General features: G+C 42.6%; 1 protein-coding gene across 22 annotated transcripts in view; it reads right to left on the reverse strand.

Moving 5' to 3' along the window:
• The window catches only part of NEB (nebulin), a 200,154-nt gene that overhangs the window by 53,061 nt on the left and 127,811 nt on the right, over positions 1–19,282 (reverse strand). For all 22 annotated transcript variants that reach the window (XM_077861706.1, XM_077861712.1, XM_077861711.1 and 19 more), the window contains exons 102-119: positions 18,424–18,531; positions 18,215–18,328; positions 17,383–17,580; positions 16,885–16,989; positions 16,098–16,202; positions 15,897–16,001; positions 12,322–12,429; positions 10,150–10,263; positions 9,594–9,791; positions 9,182–9,286; positions 8,446–8,550; positions 7,525–7,632; positions 6,225–6,332; positions 5,209–5,316; positions 4,574–4,678; positions 4,369–4,473; positions 3,643–3,741; positions 3,407–3,517 (exon numbers count right to left, since the gene is read on the reverse strand). In XM_077861706.1, the coding sequence (XP_077717832.1) occupies positions 3,407–3,517; positions 3,643–3,741; positions 4,369–4,473; positions 4,574–4,678; positions 5,209–5,316; positions 6,225–6,332; positions 7,525–7,632; positions 8,446–8,550; positions 9,182–9,286; positions 9,594–9,791; positions 10,150–10,263; positions 12,322–12,429; positions 15,897–16,001; positions 16,098–16,202; positions 16,885–16,989; positions 17,383–17,580; positions 18,215–18,328; positions 18,424–18,531 (2,109 nt within the window). The remainder of the gene's footprint in view (positions 1–3,406; positions 3,518–3,642; positions 3,742–4,368; positions 4,474–4,573; positions 4,679–5,208; positions 5,317–6,224; positions 6,333–7,524; positions 7,633–8,445; positions 8,551–9,181; positions 9,287–9,593; positions 9,792–10,149; positions 10,264–12,321; positions 12,430–15,896; positions 16,002–16,097; positions 16,203–16,884; positions 16,990–17,382; positions 17,581–18,214; positions 18,329–18,423; positions 18,532–19,282) is intronic.

The raw sequence follows: 19,282 nt of genomic DNA on the forward strand, positions 1-19,282 counted from the left end.
GAAATATACAAAAGATGAAAAGAAAGAAATACAAGCATACCAGTAAAATAAATCAAACCAGAAAGGAAGAGAGCAAGAGAGGAAGAAAGGAAGAGATAAAGGCTATACAAACAGCCAGAAAACAATAAAATAGCACTAAGAATATACATATCAATAACTACTTAAAATGTAAATGTACTAAATTCCCCAATCAAAAGAGTGGCCAAATGGATTAAAGAACAAAACCTACTAGGGCACCTGGGTAGCAAAGTCAGTTAATCATCTGACTTTTGGTTTAGCTCAGGTCATGATTTTGGGGTTGTGGGATTGAGCCCCGAGTCAGGTTCCATGCTTGGCACAGAAACTGCTTGAGATTCTCCTCTCCCTCTGCCCCTCCTGCTCCTGCTTGTTTGCTCTTTCTCTAAAATAGGTGAATAAATCTTTAAAAAATAAAAAATAAGACCTATCTATACACTGCTTACAAGAGACTCACTTTATATATAAGGACACACAGAGACTAGAAGTGAAGGGATATAAAAAGATACTTCATGCAAATGAAAACCAAAAGAAAGGTGGAGGAGTAGCTATACTTATATGGACAAAATAGACTTTAGTACGAGACAAAGATGGGCATTATATAGTGATAAAGGAGCCAATTCAACAAAAGATATAACATTTATAAATATGCACCCAACACAGAAGCACCTAGATACATAAATCAAATATTAACAGACCTAGGCAGAGAAATAGCAATACAATAATAGCTGGAGACTTTAATATCATTGCACTTATGTCAATGCATAGATTATCCAGACAGAAAAATCAACATAGAAACATTGGCCATAGAGTAGACCAGATACTTACAGAACATTCCATCTAAAAGCATCAGAATACACATTCTTTTCAAGTGTATGTGGAACATTTTCCAAGACAGATTGTATGTTAGGCATAAAACAAGACTCAATAAATTTAAGAGGCCTGAAATCCTATCATGCATCTTTTCCAATCATAGTGAGATAAAACTAGAAATTAATTACATGAAGAATATTGGGAAATTCACAAATATGTGGAGATTAAATAGTATGATACTGAACAACAATGGGTCAAAGAAGAAATCAAAAGAAAAATAAAAAAAGTAATCTTGAGACAAATGAAAATGTAACATACCAAAACTTATGGGATGTGCACTTCTAAGGTGAAAGTTTATAACAATGCCTACCTCAAAAAACAAGAAAATTTTCAAAAAACAGCCCAACTTTACACCTAAAGGAACTTGAGAAAGAAGAATAAATAAGCCCAAAGTTATTGAAAGGAAGGAAATAAAGGTCAGGGAAGAAGTAAAATACAAACTAAAAATACAATGGAAAAGATTGATGAAAGAGCTGGTTCTTTGAAAAGATAAACAAAATTGACAAACCTAGACCTAGACTCACCAACAAAAAGAGAACTCAAAATCAGAAATAAAAGAGGAGATGTAATAATTGATACCACAGAAACAAAGTATCAAAGAGATTCCTATAAACAATTATGTGCTAAACAAACTGGACAACTTGGAAGAAAAAGATAAATTCCTAGAGGCATACAACATGCCAACACTGAATTTTTTTTTAAAGATTTATTTATTCATGAGAGACAGAGGGGTGGGCAGAGACACAGGCAAAGGGAGAAGCAGGCTCCATGCAGGGAGCCCGACGTGGGACTCAATCCCGGGTTTCCAGGATCACGCCCTGGGCTGAAGTCAGGTGCTAAACTGCTGAGCCACCAGGCTGCCCATGTCAACACTGAATTATGGTGAAACAGAAAATCTAAACAGACCAATTACTAGTAAGAAGACTGAATCAATAATCAAAAACCTCCTAACAAACAGGAGTCCAAGATCAGAAGGCTTCATTGCTGAATTCTACCAAACATTCAAAGAATGAATACCAATCCTCTCAAAGTCTTTTAAAAAATAGAGGAGGTGGATCAGTATTTTATCATGCTCACATCATTGTTCCAGTGAGGCAAGTGTGGGAGAAAATGAATTACTAAAGAATAGCTATTCTTCCTCAATGTTGATGCACAAGACACACAAAATCCTAACAGGAATTGGGAAAAGGAGAAATTAAAGTTTTAGATAATTCTGAATCCAAATAGCCAAGAAAAATAGATGTATTTCAGAGACAGCAATAACCATCGCAAGTTACCATATAATGTTTTACCACGTGGTAGCTGGAGGACAGGCGTGCTACTTAAAGCAGTGGTTTCCAACACTGGCTGCATATTAGAATCATTATTAGAATCATTATGGAGCAGCTAAAAGCATGCAGATGCCTTACACACAGAATCAGAAAGTCTGCTGTGAGGCTGGGGAGTCAGAGCCCACTCAAGGGGAGTTTAGAAATATTTCCCAGGTGGTTCTAATATATGGCCAGTGCAGAGAAGCACTTTGCTGAGATACAAGAACCTAGGCATTCCGGGCTAAGTGCTGGTGCCAGGGGAAGTGACACAGGTAAGCTTTCAGCAAAGCAAATGGGCTCAATTTAGCATTTATAAAAGCTAAGGAACTTATCATCCTCTACCGCTAGCTCACTAGGAGTGTAGGAAGCTGCACACCCCCACCCCCTCATTGCGGGCAACCTTTGGTTTGCCAGGACATCTCTAAGTCTAAGAGCGTATGTGATCCCAGTTAGCAGCCACTAAAACTATTGAAGATGGGGAGTCAATGAAGTGGCCGGACTGCCAATGTGTGGCTTCGCTCAGTGAAGTCTGATGAAGCTACATGACAAATCGAGTTGAATGAGAATGGCCAACTCATCTATAATAAGAAAACCATTTACATTTGTGGAATGCCCTTATCTTTACAAAGCACATTTAATCCCTGGCTAACATGGACATCTGTTACAGCCAAGGCACTATGGGACATACATCTAAATAAGACGGGGTCCAACCCTCAAGCAACGAGGAACGGAGGGGAGAGCACGAGATCTATACCCAACTAGCTGTGATAGACTGGAAGCCTCAGGGCCAACTGAAAATGAAACAAAATAGTTCAGAATTTGTTCAGTGGGCCGCAGAGCAGGGATCCATTAAAGACTTTTCAAATGGCACCACCAAGGTTAGGGTTTCTGATAGGGATTAAAAGAGCAAGTTTTGAAATAAATTTGGTTTGGAGACCACAACAATAGTGTAACACAGGCCTTTCCAATTTATAAAATCAACTCTCAGCAGCTCCAGTCACAGGTATTCAAGTACCAACATCCTTATCAAAAGGGAACAAAATAAGTAAACTGAGGCAAAATGAGGTCAATTGACTTGCTTAGACACGGTAGCCACTCCATAATTAAATCGGAGGGGAGATTTTTTTTTTTTTTTTCTGAGTGCAGTTGCCTATAAAACAGTCAGCAGAGGAGTAAGTCACTTGCAGTGACAGGTTCAGCATCCTTACCTCACTCAGATGTGTCTTCAGTTCCTGCACTTTTCTGTATTCTGGAGTGTCAAGCACCACTTTGTATTTATCTCGCATCTTCCTCGCCTTATCAGTGTACAGGTAGTTAGACTTAAAGAAAAAAAACAAACAGAAGCACAAGTTCATCAGTCATTTAAAGAGTTATATTGAGGCTAGTGACGTGACGTATGGAAACTGTGTCACGGTAGCTATGTGTCGTGAAGATGTGCACTCACCCAGAGCTTGCGCAGGTGCCGGGAGCGGACCATGTCGGGAGTGTCATACAGGAAGCAGCCCAGTCCCCGGAGGATCTGCAAGTCCTCTTTATATTTAATCTGTGTGGCAGAAACAGAAATATATCTGGCCATGAGTAAATGCAAACCAGGAACCAATAAGATAGAGTAGTGAGACCTTCATGTTGATATAGGTTTCATTTTGGTTGAACATGTCCACCCTATATTCTTAGTTGGCTAGCACTCAAATGAATCACAGATTTTTAAATTTAATCTCTAATACTGAGCTAAGGAAAATACTGCTATTTGTTATTATATTGATGGGAGGAAAGCATGGATTGAACGGAGTGGTCTTTCAGGAGATGGAAACATTTAAGGAGAAACAAACATGGGAGGAGGAAGTTGCCAAGGAGGATGGGAGTGGGGATGAGCAGGAGAAGACACTAAATGGGACCCAGGACGAGACCAGGTAGGGTGAGGGGCTGGTAATGGTTCAGTGTTGAATTTAGAGTGGCGGTCAGCAATTCTTGTAATTCCTAAATGTTCTTCTTACTACTGTTTCCATAGTTGGAGAAATGCGGGGTCCTGTTTCCACACAATTTCACCTCCAAGCTGTACACCCAGTGTAGAAGTACTCAATGCAGAAGGCTGTTCAAAGACCACGGTTGGCTTACATGTGGACAGCCCCTTGGTAAGAGCTTTTTAGAAAGACTCAGATGAGATGCTTACATCACTGGTGATGTCTCCCACGTAGCGGCAATGGATCACTTGGGGTGTGTAAGGCAGTGAGATCATGTGGCCTTGCATCTTGAAGAAGTCTGATTTGTAGATCAACTAAAAAAAGTGCCCCAAAACACAAACATCAGAGACCACATGGCTGACATTCCTCCTGGGGTTCCACGGCCTGCCCTCTCTCTCTTAAGAAAATACTCACCTCACTGACAGCCTCTTGTGTCTTCTTGACTTGGCGGATTTCAGGTGTATCGGGAGTTGTGTGAATCTTGTCTTTCAGTTTGTGGTACAGTTGTCGATACAATCTCTACGTTGGAAGAAAAACCATTGCAGGTATTTAGCATGGGAAGATGAGGGCATCTGTTGACTAATCAATAATCAAATATTCTACATAAAGAGCCATGAGGAGCAATTAAGGATAAAGAAAGTGACTGAGATTAGGGAAAAAAAAGAAAATGGTACTTATTTTACTTAGGTGAAGAATTCTGAGCATAAAGTCTTCCACATTCTATCAGATGGTTGGATAGGGTCAGATATACAGACCAACCATTTATATAGAAAACCAGGGTCACGAATCAGACTGAAATGCAAATTCATTAATGATTTTTTAATAGCGAATCTCAAAAAAGGAATTAATTTGCATCATAATCTATGAATTGGGATTGACAATGGCATTATCAAATACAGAAAAATGTCACCGATGGATACAAACATCAAAATGGTAACAAAAAGGACCCTCTCATTCCTTGCTGATGCAGAAATTTCTAAGATATAGTACAAAGCCGTGGCCTTTGAAACTCAACACGCCCCCCCCAGAATCAACAACATTCACTGTACCTCACTGGTAACATTGTTCACCCTCCGGACATGGACAAATGGGACGTCTTTGGGGCCAAGCGTGTATCCGTTTGCCTTGATGTGTTCATACACTTCTTTGTACTTGAACTGGGAAGGCAGAGTCAGAATGAGTTCGCTGCCGGGTCACAAAGAGTAGCTGTACATTCCTCACACAGAAAGGAGCTGCTGCTTTCATTTGAAAATCACTCTCCAAGTATTAAGTACAAGGAAAAGTCGTGGACAAAAGGTCACTAGTAATCAGGACCTTGACAATTATTTTCTTGGCTAATAAAGTCAGGTGCAGAGAGGAATAAAATTCAGTGTTGCCTAGATGAACCTGCTTGCAGGCAGCTATGAAAAATACAAGGGAAAGCCTGTGTTTTTAGTCCCAGCACAGCTGGGAAGTTAGGACCTGCAAGGGAGAGGAGCAGCTATTTCTGAGGCCGACAAGTACCTTTCCAGATGGATTTACCAGAAAAAAGGACACATTAGGTGGTTTTATCTGCAAGTGTCTGATTTGGAGACCGTGAGTTTGGGCCTCTGGGTTTGTCTGCTGGCCGCCGGCAGGCTTGGTTCCCAGGACTCCAAAGGCAGAAGAGAGCTAATGGTTCTGCGGGCTGCGTGCAGCTTCCCCCCACTCTGCCCCTGTGTGGGGCTCCCGAGCATCCCCAGCATCCCCGCAAGTGGCGGGAGCCCCTTCGCCCCCAGCTTTCTGCTCAGCAGCGGAGGGTGCACTGTGGGGCCAGCATTGGAGCCAGCCGGTCCGCAAAGAACCCCGTCTGCCCAAGGGACACACGAGACATCCCCTCTCCCCAGGCCACTGCCACTGCCCATGGGGTGCCTGGAGTCACTGGGATGCTTGTGCGCTAACGGAGGCAGAGGCGCTGCAATGGCCACACACCAGGTACGTGGTGGGGGGGCATGCTCAGCACGGGCCTGCCCCCCTGCTCCCCACCCCCAGGGGTCCAGGTCAATGCCCCTCCCCCGGCAGGCCTCGGGTGTGGGGAGGCACTCACATAACTGCTCTGGTAGCGCTTGTCCTTGGCGTGCTGGAAGGCCACCGTGTCGCCGGGGAGCCGGTATCCCGTGGGAAGGGTGCGCCGGCCGGCACCGCGGTACAGGCCCTATGGAGAGCAAGGGGTTAGGCTGTGCCAGGACTCATCGAGTCAAACACACTGCACGCAGCCCACTCCAGGCTTTCGGTCAAGATGCCACGTGTCCTCGTCTACCAGGCCGATGTCACAAGAAGTCAGGGAGTTCAAAGGGCCCGGCAATGAATGCATCATCCTTGACCCCCTGCTTCAACAGAGACAGGTGCCTGCGCTCAGGGCGTGACCCCGGGTCCTGGGATTGGGTCCCCAATGGGGTCCCTGCAGGGAGCCTGCTTCTCCCTCTGCCTGTGTCTCTCATGAATAAATAAAATCTTAAAAAAGAGAGCGAGCGAGCGAGGAGTGAAGGGGCCCATAAGAAATAATTCTTCTATGTTTTGAATGTATGCCCAACTAGCTGCGTGGAATCTAGCAAGAAAATGGGAGAAGTAGAGAGAACAGGCAGTCAGTGCAGCCGGTGTCGTGAACCCTTAGGTGTCATTCACATCATCACCAGTCCCGGAGACACTCGTAATGATAAGGCACATCCCTGGAACCCCATCCCATCCCTCCCATAAACACAGTGTCAGGCCATGAAGAGGTCATGATTCTCTGATCCCTGGCAGATGGAGGAAAGGAGTTTGTGACCGTGATCCTAAATAGCCTGTCTTTTCGGGGAGCTCCAGGAGTAAGAATAGTATCAGAGATATCAGAGACCAAATGTCTTTCAACATTCACTATAGGAGAGTGACATCAAAGACTGAGACCAAAGTAGCCTGACCAGGTAACACCCAAAAGGGATATTAAATACGTGAGTGGAATCCAGTGTCTTTCTCTTCTGAATTCCAACAATAATTTCTAGCCCTTTCTCTTACTATTAGTAGTCCCTTATGATTATGTGCCTTATCTTTGTCATTTTGGTTTTAAGTTGTTTGAGGCAGGTTGGCTTTCTTTCTTCCTTGTATCTAGTAAACGTAAACGCAATTTTGCTCTAAGAATGCCCATTGCTTGCGTGGTGTAAGGATCCCACCAACCAGGAGGGAAGACAGTGTACTGTTTGGGTTTTTTCTTTGTTTTTTAACTCAGGTGAATGGAATAGCATTGACAACTGAAAAGGTCAGGCGGAGATAAAGCCCAAGCCAAGGAGGGTTCTGCAGAAGCCAGTGGCCTGGCCCTCAGAGGCCCCTTGGATTTCTGCTGGCCCCTGCACTGGGTTCTCACTGCTCACCTCACTCTGGAGCTTGTGTGCATGAAGGGCCCGGTCCAGGTCCACAGTTTTCGTAGTTGGAGCCACTTTGCCTCTGACACTGTGCACGTAGTCATGGTGGTAGACGGCCTGTGTCAGACAGAAGAGGGGTCAGCTGATTCTGATCGCAGCAGCATCATTGGAAAGAAGTAAATGGAAACCTAAGTCTCTCTTCAAGAAAGGAAGGAAGGTTTCCCTTTGCCTAAACAACTGATCCATCATTTCTTGTCAACAGGCTTGCAAGTGGCGTGTGCACCCCACAGCGAGAGGGAAGCAGAGGACATGGCTCAGCATAGGGAGGGAACAGTGGCTATCTTAGGGCTCTAAGTTTCAAAACAATGGGTTTTTACATTCTAACTCGCTGGTGGGATTTGATATTTACTTATTAATTTGCGGGGTTAGTGAAAAGAAAAAAAAAGAGCAGCTGTGTGCTGGCTCTGCCCCCCACATCAGATAGTGGGTGCGGTGTGTGGCCAAGGCTTGGGCACCAGGCCTGCTCAGACCGCAGACGAGGGGCCCCACGGCACCCACACCGCTCACCACGTGGCCTGCCCCCTCCCTCATCCTGCTACGACCAGCTCTAATTTTCCAGAAGGCTGACCCAGCAAGACACAACTGCCGCTCTTGATACGAGGCCTCAAAAAGCAGCTTTAAAGCAAAAAGCTCTAAAACACTGAGTATTCCATAGAGTTATATCATTTCTACCTTCACCCAGGGAACTGATTGAGCACACTGGGTTTTAGGAAATACGAGCAGAACCATAAGTAACTTTCTAAGGCACTAACTCTGGTCTCCCAGTTAGAAAAAGTTTTTTTTTTTTTTTTTTTTTTTTTTTTGCCATGTCTGCTTGAGTGGTGGCCCCATGTTTATTACTGTCCACACGACTTCCCCTCGGGCACTTACATCACTCAGTTGTTTCCCACTTTTCACAGCCTGCACATAGACCGGAGTGTCTGTGACCAACTTGTAGTCATTCCTGGTCTTCTGTGCGTGAGATTTGTACTTTATCTGCCAAGAGGAATAAAAGAAGCCCGTGTTAGACCATTCACGGTTCTAGAAATTGTTGCTTTCATGGAGGGTTTGGTTGCTATTAAAGCTCATGACATTTACTTTCATTAGCACTTATTCAATTGACCAGGAGGCATTTGAATTTTATGACAATCTGCATAATGGATGCTTATAATCCTATGGAGCTTCTAGAGCCTTCTAGCAGGCTTGACAGCTGCTCTTCTAGGAACATTTAAGCTTTTTTTACTGAAATCTTGATTACAGTGTTAATTTGCTCAGCAAATTCTCTTTTTAAATAGATCCTGTCTACAGCATCACAAACACCTCACAAGTAAGATTTCCCTAATATGAGAATCACATGCTTGATAGATCTGAAATAGTCCAAGTGTAGAGAGAGGCGCCAGGGAAGGACAACAGGACAGCTTGACCGTGTTGTTTAATAGGAAAGCTACGTGCATTCCAAGAAACGGCCGTTCTCTGCTCCTTAGCATCCTTCTCCAGCTCAGCCATCCTCAACATCATTTAAGACATAGCTGGTCTGTGACAATGTCCATAACTCTCCCTTTGACTTAGACTATGTAGAAAAGAAAATATACTTTTTAAAAAACCCCATAAGATAGGGCAAACTCACATCGTTACGCAGATCATAAGCATGCTTGGCGTGAAGAATTTCAGGAGTGTCCCAGACATAGCATCCAATGCCCTTTAGCCAGTTGAGGTCATCCTTGTATACAATCTAAAGGATTGCAGTGGATAGAGGGAATCAGAAAAAAGAAACTGACTGTAACTCAAACACCAAAAACACGGACACCCTGTGGGCCGGGGATGACTTTATGGAATGAAATTCAAAAGGTGTTATGCAATGAGGCTGAGGGTGCCCTGAAAACACTGGCACACAGGGCCCTGCTTCCAGGGACAGACCCACAGGTACAGAGGACAACAACGCTGGAAGAAGGCCAGGGTGCAGACGCAGGTGGGTCTGCTTCCCCTCAGGATGGGCATGTGGAGCCAGCGAGGGGGACCTTCACAAGCAGTGGGCTTACGTCGCTGATCTGATCTGTGACTTTCCTGACGTGGCTGTTGACTTGCAAGTCAGGGTGGCAAATCCACTCATGGAGGTGTAGGCGGTAATCAATCTCACTGACTTTCTTCTGAGAATCCTTAGCAGTAACCATCTCTACCATGTCAGGCACGATGTGGATTTTCATCTTGTTCTTTTCATAAACTGATCTGTATAGGCGCTGTGAAGATAAAATAGTACGCCAATTATTTAGGGAATTGTGCAAGGTCTCAAGGCAATCTGGTTCTTAAACCCTTCTTATACACCAGAGAAGTCGAGGTAAACAATGTATGGCAATCAGGTGGGATCTGGAATTTCCTGACACTGTCTACAGATTCATAGGGGTAGGGTAAGCAGCATGTGTTAAAGTAACGCCTCGCTTCTTCATATACGCACAGTCAGCGCCATGTGCATTGACAGAAAATGTTTTTAAATATTTTATTTAAATTCAATTTGTCAGCGTGGAAAATGTTCCGATTTGCAATAGATGGCTATACTACTTGGCTTTGCTGTGAAGTAAGGCCTCTGGGATTACTTACATCAATGTTAAACTTGCCGACTCTGAGGCACCGTGCTGTATTTGGATCATCCTCAACGCTTTTTGGTAAAGTATAAAGAGCTTTGAACTTTTCATATTCTTCTCGATATTTGATCTACAGAGAAAAAGTACAAAGGAAGAAAAAGTTTTGGAGAGTAATGGATCTATATTGGTAAAGAGTACAAGACTAAATAGGACGGGCCCAGCTCGTCCAGCCAACTTGGGGTCACCTCTTGTGAGCCTGTTTCCTCATCTGTGCAGAGGTGGAGGTGTAGCATGAGTACCTGCCACGGGGTTAGTCTGAGGATGAAACTATATCTGATACTACTTTTTAAATTGTGGAGAGCCATAAAATTTAATTACTTTTTAAAAAATGTCCATACCCATACTAGTACTTCTGCTACTACACCAAACTCATTTTACAGTTTACATAATTTTTAAATAATCTCTTTCATGATAATGACTTTACTTATCTTAACCATGAGTGAAAGGTGAAAAATGTGCTTAGGAATTTGTTTTTAGTAACTGATTACCTTGATGCTTAAGAGACACAGTGCTTGAATTTCAGTTTTTACAAGGTTTTCCAAAAATACACTGTAACCAATTTCTATGGGAAAACCAGCTTACGGATCTTAAATCCTACTGCCGATGAATTAATGCTCCATGATTTCATCAACTAGGAGTTAAGGCTCTTACGGAGACTAAGATCCAAGCTCCTAGCACTTGATAAGATAACAATTCTCTCATTACTCAGAGGCCCACATCTTAGTTTAAAAAAAAAAAAAAGGGAAAAGAAGAAGAATATGGGAATATTTGTGCCAGAATTGCAGTGAAGTCCTTTACTGACTGGAAACCAACCAAAATTCCCAGCAGAATTTTCGAGATTATTTCACATGCTCCTTACCTCTAAACCATTCCTTGGTTATAGAGAAGACAGTACTCAAAGGCACATTTTTAAAGAACTACTGTTGAAATTTTTCTTTTAAAGGATTTCTCTGTGTCCCATCTTTTGTTCCAAAAACAAGTTGCTGAAAATCCTGCATCTACAACTTTTTTCATGACTAAAGGAGAAAACCTCTGTTTAGATTTCTAAATTCTAGTTACAAAACTCTTCTTCCCAAATGAAGTTTGCTCCTTTGGGCTAGTGTGTTTGCAGCCCTCCAAACAGACATGGTTCTGGGTAAAGTCACATACATTGGTTTTTCCTCCAGGTAAATATCAAATTAATTCCACATACTGTCTAACAAAGTCTTTTGCGAAACACGTATCTCTAGGCTAGAAGGCACTGAAATCAATTTATTGGACCAGTAGCATTTAAAAGAATGGAACAGAATTGAAATGATCAGAGTGTATTGCCTTTAGTTTGGCAGTACATAGTCTTCTGTAGAACATTTATGTCAGAAGGAACTCACGTAAACTTCGGGTGTGTGTGTGTATGTGGACTTGAAACACAAAACTCTCACTGGTAGAAAAAAAAAGGTTTGAGAAATACTGATCTAAAATGCTATGTAAAAGGTTCACAATTAAGAGGTAAAGGTCTCTAAAGGAGGTTATTTTTCTGAAAGAGAACTAGCTTCTTAGGACTGCAATGAAGGTTATAGGTAATTTTACAATAAAAGGCTTTATTATGCTGAGTGAAATAAGTCAATCGGAGAAGGACAAACATTATATGGTCTCATTCATTTGGGGAATATAAATAATAGTGAAAGGGAATAGAGGGGAAGGGAGAAGAAATGGGTAGGAAATATCAGAAAGGGAGACAGAACATGAAGACTCCTAACTCTGGGAAACGAACTAGGGGTGGTGGAAGGGGAGGAGGGCAGGGGGTGGGGGTGACTGGGTGACGGGCACTGAGGGGGGCACTTGACGGGATGAGCACTGGGTGTTATTCTGTATGTTGGCAAATTGAACACCAATAAAAAATTTATTATTAAAAAATTAAAATAAAAACATTTAAAAAAAAGGCTTTACTTAAGAACATTTTGGACATAAAGGGTTGAAGGTCATAAACCTTACTATGATATCTAAATAGCTCATTGTAATTTCAGATTTTCTTTTACAATATACACAAACATATTATAAAACACATGAGTCAGCTAGAAAAATTCCAGGAGCGGAGAACTGGGGAAGGCAGAGGGTGGGTGAGAGGCCATCACACTTGTACTTGACTTACATGGCTAGCCAGATGCTTCTGGTTCTTGGCATGCGTCAGGGACATGGTACTGGTAGGCAGGATGTAGCTGGTGGCCTTCACTCTATCCCAGGCCTCCTTGTACAGGTTCTACAGGGGTTAAAAACCATCTTGTGAGTATAGAGAAATGCATTCTGGTTGGATTGCAGGGGATTTTTCCTGTATCTTTTTTCAGACACAGCTTAACCACCCCTGATCTTCATACTCGGTAGGACCCAAGTCCCCCTCGGTGAATAAAGGGTTTAATGCTGCGACCATAACTTTACGGTCCATTATTCTGTTCTCTGCCATGGTACTTATTCTAGTTTGGCAGTTATCATGGAGCGATAAAAAGCTTTTCTGTATCTTGACGACAGTGGTGAATGTATGACTGTGCATTTGTAAAGTTATAGTATTGTAGGCCACAAAGAGTGAAATTTTACTGTATGGAAATTAAAACAAAGTTTTTGATGCTGTGTTCATTTCCTGTAGGTCTAGGAATTCCTGAAGGGTGAAAAACACTTAAAATCTATTTATCCTTTCTTACTTTTTGGAGCTAGTGGGAACTCAAGAATTGCTTCTATTCCTACGTGTTTATTTACTCAAGAAAATGAAAACTGACATATGCAACATATGCACAAAAACCTATACTCAAATGTATACAGCAGCTTTATTCATAATTGTCAAAAACTAGAAACAACTCAGGTATCCCTCGACTGTGAATGAATAAGTTGTGGTATAGTCATACAATGGAATATCACTCTGTAATAAATACAATAAACTACTGGTTTTTACAGCAACATGTAGAGTACATATGTGGATTTTACTAAGACAAAGAAACAGACCTGATGGCTGCAGACTTCATAATCCCATTTACATGACATTCTAGAAAAGGTTTTTAAAAGTTTGTTTCTTTAAAAATAGGTGCAGAAAATGCTTCTGTGGATCTCAAGGAAGGAAAAGGAAGCAAGAGGGTAATCTTGAGGTGATAGATTTTCTGTGTCTTCACTGGGGTGAATACATGACTTCGCGTTTGTTAAAAGCCATAGTCCAGAGGCGCCTGGGTGGCTCAGTGGGTTAAGCATCTGCCTTCAGCTCAGGTCACGATGAGCCTGGAGAACCCTGCTCAGAGGGAAGTCTGCTTCTCCCTCTTTCTCTGCCCCTCCTCCTGCTCACGCTCTCTCTCTCAAATCAATAAATCTTGTTTTAAAAAAAAAATCCTGTAGTACTATATACTACAAAGAGTGATTTACTGTGTGTAAATTAAAACAGAATCAAGCAGAATGGGGAAGGGGATGCCAATGGAATACAAATCATAACAAACCTAATTGTGTTACAAATGCATGACAAGACTATGCTGAAGGGAGTTAGAAAACAATTTAGTTTACTTTTGAAAATGGTATTTTGACTCATTAAGCTATAGACAAAAATAACCAAATAAGATACTGTAGTTAGTACATTTATTTCTCACAGGAATATGGGTTAGCAATCCTAAAAACTATGTGCCTATAAAAGTTCAACAAATAGGAGTGCCTGGAGGGTTCAGGGGTGAGTGTCTGGCTTCAGCCCAGGGCATGACCCCGGGGTCCTGGGATCGAGTCCCACATCGGGCTCCGTGCAGGGAGCCTGCTTCTCCCTCTGCCGGTGTCTCTGCCTCTCTGTGTCTCATGAATAAATACATCTTTAAAAAAAAAGTTGAACAAATAAGCAAACATATCATAGGTAATGAGGGCCAGGCTTTCTAGGGAAAAAAAAAAGCCACAAGTTGGAAAAATAAGAGATAGTCTAAAGTCTGTGGTGTTGAATGATATAGGAAGCATCAATAGGAACTCATGGTTTAAGGCATAGATATAATTAGACAATGGAAATAAATACTGATACGTATGCATACAGAGGTTAGTATCCATAATACATTTCTAAGCTCTGTCCATATAAGGGTCCCAGCAGCAGTGAGCACGCCTAGTGCTTAGATTTTTGCCTTTTTTTTATTATTTATTGTTTATTTATTTATTTATTTTTTTGATTTTTGCCTTTTAAATGCCAATCCTTAATACATAGACCAGGGCTCCTTGGAAAGAGGAGGGTCTGGAACAGGGAAAATACAAGATGAATATCTTGTGGTGCCAGAATGTAAGGAAGTGCTCAAAAACAACGACAGAGTATGTTAAGGTCTTATAGGAGCCACCCCGAAAGGTGCCCAATGGGTAAAGGTGAAATGATTTGAGCAACAAAATAAATAACCATATCAGACTACATCACATAGAAGAAATTAAATATCCATGAGTTCATACTGATACAAGTAAAAAAAAAAAAAAAAACCCAAATGGTAGGAAAGGTTGTTTCTTACCGAAGAATTCCAATTAATAAATGTAGGAGGGATTAAAAAAAAAACAAACAGAAAATCACCAATAGGCATATTTCTACAGTAAAAGTTGTTTCAGGCAAGACCCATCAATGATGGTAAAATACATGAGAGAACATTTGAAGAGAAACAGGCTATCTGCCAAGTCCCAAAGTATCTCCCTCCAGGATATGTATTAATAAGAAAGGGAAAAATTGTGACATTACAGTGGAGAAGCTCAGCAGACAGCCACCTAACCAAGTCACCACGTTCAACATCACCAGCTACCGGCATCACGTCCCACCTGCCACGATGCCAGAGAAGCTTTTGTGTTACGCTCACCAAAAATGGACTGTCTTCATCTAATCATAAGACATCATATAAAACCAAATTGAGGGACATTCTACAAAATAACTGGAAAGTATCCCTCAAAAGTGTTACAATCAGAAAAAGTCAAGGAAAAATTAAGAAATGGTCAGATTGAAGAAAGCTAATGAGTCCTATCAATTAAATGCAAAATGGGACAATGGGCTGGCGCCTGACACAGAAAAGCACATTAGTGGAAAAACCTTGGTGAAATCTGGATGAAGCCTATAATTAACACTGTGACAACATTAATTTAGTTTCCATGGTTGTATTACAGAGAAAACTACGGTGGAATTCTCTGGACTATTTTTGCAACTTCTCTGGAAATCTAAAAGAATTTCAAAATGAAGTTTTAAAAAGTTTGTTGAGAACTAGGGGTGGTGGAAGGGGAGGAGGGCAGGGTGTGGGGGTGAATGGGTGACGGGCACTGAGGGGGGCACTTGATGGGATGAGCACTGGGTGCTATTCTGTATGTTGGCAAATTGAACACCAATAAAAAATAAATTTATTATTTAAAAAAAAAAGAAAAAGAAAGAAAAAGTTTGTTGAATTAACCAATTCAGAGACCAAAAAAAAAGTGTCTTTGTAGGCTGCAAGCCCCTCGCCTGTGGAGAAGCCAGGGAAGGACAAGTTCAGGGTGAGGGTAGCAGCGTAGCTTCGACCGTGCCCGCCTGCAATAAGGAAGGAGCTCCCAAATCTGTGCCAATGCACGGCATGGTGTGATACTCCACTTGGGGCTCATTTAATGGTCACTAGGTCTACTGATGAGATAAAGTAGGAATCTGGAGATGCCTGAAAAAACCTGGGGGGTAAGGTCCCTATCCCAACTATTCCGTTATTGTCTCCAGGGAAGATGAGAAAAATAACTCACGCTGCTGTAAAGATTCTTCAGGTTCTTGGTTCTGTCATAATCCACTGTTTCTAGGACTGTTGTATATTTGTCCTTAATCTGATGATAGTTTTCTTTATATTTCACCTACACACAAAAAAGATGGGTTATTCTTTTCTGCTGTTCAAAAATACAGAAGGACAGGAATGGCTTGTCCTGGGTGAGAAGTCTGAGAAGACCCACCTCACTGGCATTAATGCCGCTTTGAAGAGCAGTCACGTAAAGTGGTGTATCTGTGACCAGGTTATAATTCTGCAGATTTTCTTTACCTGCTGCCGTGTACAGTATCTGTAAAGAAAACGCAGGCACCAGAAATGGTAAAATACATGTCTGCCATCAGAATCAGAGGTTTGTGCCAACTTAGATGAGCCTTTATTTCATTCTGGGTTTCTGCTTTAATAGTAACAGAGACGCCATCATTCTGTGTTCCTGCTGACTTTGTATGGTCGTCAAAACCTGGCTCTTTGCCAGATCCTCTGTCATTTTGTTGACTTTTCCATGCATGCACCCCCATCCCTGAGTGCCTCAACCATCTGTTACCCCACCCTAGGAGAGCGAAACCATATCCTGGGGACATTTTCCAAACATCTACTTTTTTTTTTTTTTTTTACTTCAGAACTTACCTCCCTAAGGTCAAAGCATGCATTTGCATTCTACTCTCTGCAAATTAACCTAAGCAACTTCCGTATAGGTGCTTGAGGGTGGTTCACTCTGAAACACCTCGCAGGAAACGTTCTGTACAAACATCAAACGCTTAAACCCCAGGAGAGACCAAAACCAAGAAGGTCCCACACCAGAGCAGGTCATCAGGAGAGGCTGTATTGGGCAGGGGCCTCTGGTTTCTGCGGCTCACGTACTGTTAGAGCAGCTTTCTCTAACCCGGGCACAGGGCTGGCCTGGCTGTCACCCCACTGAAAGCACCACGATTCCACTGACTCACAGAGAGCCAGTCCCTCTGGGAAGATCTCACCTGACTCTGGAGATCATAGGATTTCTTGGCCTGGAGGATCTGAGGTGTATCCCAAACGTAGCATCCAATGCCTTTCAGCCAATTCAAGTCATCCTTATACACGTTCTGCAAGAAAGAAGGCATGATAAGAGGTGACAGGTACTAACTGAATTTATAATCGGGCATTTTGATAATTTCCCATCAGCCACTGGCTGTGCTGAGGTCTTAGCGGTCATAGGGTGGGCCCCGCACCAGCTGGAGGGCTTTCCCGCCCTGACCTAAAGAAGCCTAGGAGGAGAGGAAGAGCTAAAGTTTTGTCTGGAGTAAAAAACAGGTTAAATATTTAACATAGGGGTCACATGGCTCAGAGGGGATTCTCACACCAAAAAGTGGTTATGCGTGCCACTGTGCTTTAAAAAGCAGCAAAATTTATGAATACGGGGACAAATGGAGCATAGGGGGCCAAGGCACAGTTGAGTGAAGGTGTAACTAAGTCAAGCTGCAGAAAGGGCATCGTACATCGCTCAGGATCTCCTGCGCGTTGCGGGCCCGAATAACGCCAGGTTCTTCCGGGAGAGACGTCCACTGGTGGAAGTAGTGCTGGTACTCCAGGTCACTGAGGATGTACTGGCAGTGTTTGGCCAGCACGTGATTCATCATATCGATGGGGATGTGCACATTTGCTTTGGTATCCTCGTAATCTCTTCTGTAGTTCAACTAAAGAAGCACATTTTTTTTTAAAGACAAAAAGAAGAAAGATTAAAATGTTAATTATTCAGATCCATCTCTCTCGGGGTCTTATCCCTCGTATAGATCAGTACCCTCAGGATAAACAAAGGCTAAAAGATACTTTTTTTTTTTAATTAATTATTTATTTATTTATGATAGTCACACACAGAGAGAGAGGCAGAGACACAGGGGGAGGGAGAAGCAGGCTCCATGCACCGGGAGCCCGACATGGGATTCGATCCTGGGTCTCCAGGATCGCGCCCTGGGCCAAAGGCAGGCGCTAAACCGCTGCGCCACCCAGGGATCCCTAAAAGATACTTTTTAAATATATTCTTTGTTCCCAATTTCCCTTCCTTTCATAATACAGGGGTAAGTAGTCACCTTGTGTTTTCTCCTTTTTCCAAACAGGTAGTTCACTGTGGGTTTGGAAGTGGAGGAGGGAAGGAAAGGGAGGAAAGCCCATAGTTACCAACGGTAACCAGCAGGGGTGGGGATGAATCTCAGGGAAGGAATGACTCCTTCCTCACCACCCCATGGCTCTCTCAACCGAAGAACAGGTCACCAACAGGCCCTAACAGCACCCTCCAGGGTTCAAATCCTCGTCACAGTGAGCTTTGCTTACCGCACTCCTCATCTTCTGGAAATCCAGGCAGTGGACCACACCAGGGAACTCACTGATTTCTTTTCCAGCCAGGTAGTGGCCTTTCTGCTTCTCATACGTCTCTTTGTATTTAAGCTGTGAAGTAGGTACAACGTTGAGAATCCCTGGGATTTTTGGACCTGCTCCCCGGAGAAGACTCTCGAACGCACAGAGGAAAAACCACCACTGACCTCACTGTTCACGTAGTCGGCGTGCTTAGCTCCCACGATGGGAATGTAGCGCTCATCCAAGGTGTAGCCGTAGGCCTTGGTCCCTTCCCATGCCCCTTTGTACAGTATCTGGAACAAAGAAATATGTGTCAGCAAGTTTGTAGTCAACTTCCTTCAGGTATTGCTAAAAATAAAATGGTAAAACCAAGGTAAAATATTTATGTTTAAAGGCCAAGAGCCCTTACTGCGTCTACCTAAGAGTACAGGAGCATCTTCTGGCTTACTGCAGATGGAATCTACAGACATCAGGGTGTTTTAGGACATTTATAACAGAGTATAGCTGTATTTAAGTTCTGGTAAAAGTGGAAATACATTTCACACAGGTAGAGAATCACCAAAGATTGCTTCCCATTGGGCATACACACAGACACACTACGCGCACACACATCATCCTTTAACTCAGCTGAATTAAATTAGTGTTCCATTTGTTGGCTGGAGATATTTATACATGACTGCCAGAGAGGGACTGGCCCTTCTCCTCTCTTTTCCCTGTTAGTGGGTGTTCAGTCCTCTGTGCACCTACAGCTGGTATAGCACCTGCTACCTTATTATCTATTTGTCTGTCCATCCCCCTCATTGGCATGGGCTCCTGATGGGCTTCTCTGAGCGTTAGCCCCGTAGTGCTTTCTACAGTGCCTGGCACATCTTTGGAGCTCAAAAAAAAAAAAAAAAAAAAAAAAACCAGCTGAATAAATGCTACTTCTAAAAACAAGAGCAGTTATTTCTAATAAACAAGATTAAACACAATAAAAATGATAGCTCTTATAAGTTCAATTGTTCACAAAATCAGCCAAGAAGATGAATTAAGAGCTTAAAATTA

The sequence above is a fragment of the Canis aureus genome, chromosome 20 (genome assembly GCF_053574225.1).
Source record: "Canis aureus isolate CA01 chromosome 20, VMU_Caureus_v.1.0, whole genome shotgun sequence".
NCBI lineage: Eukaryota > Metazoa > Chordata > Mammalia > Carnivora > Canidae > Canis > Canis aureus.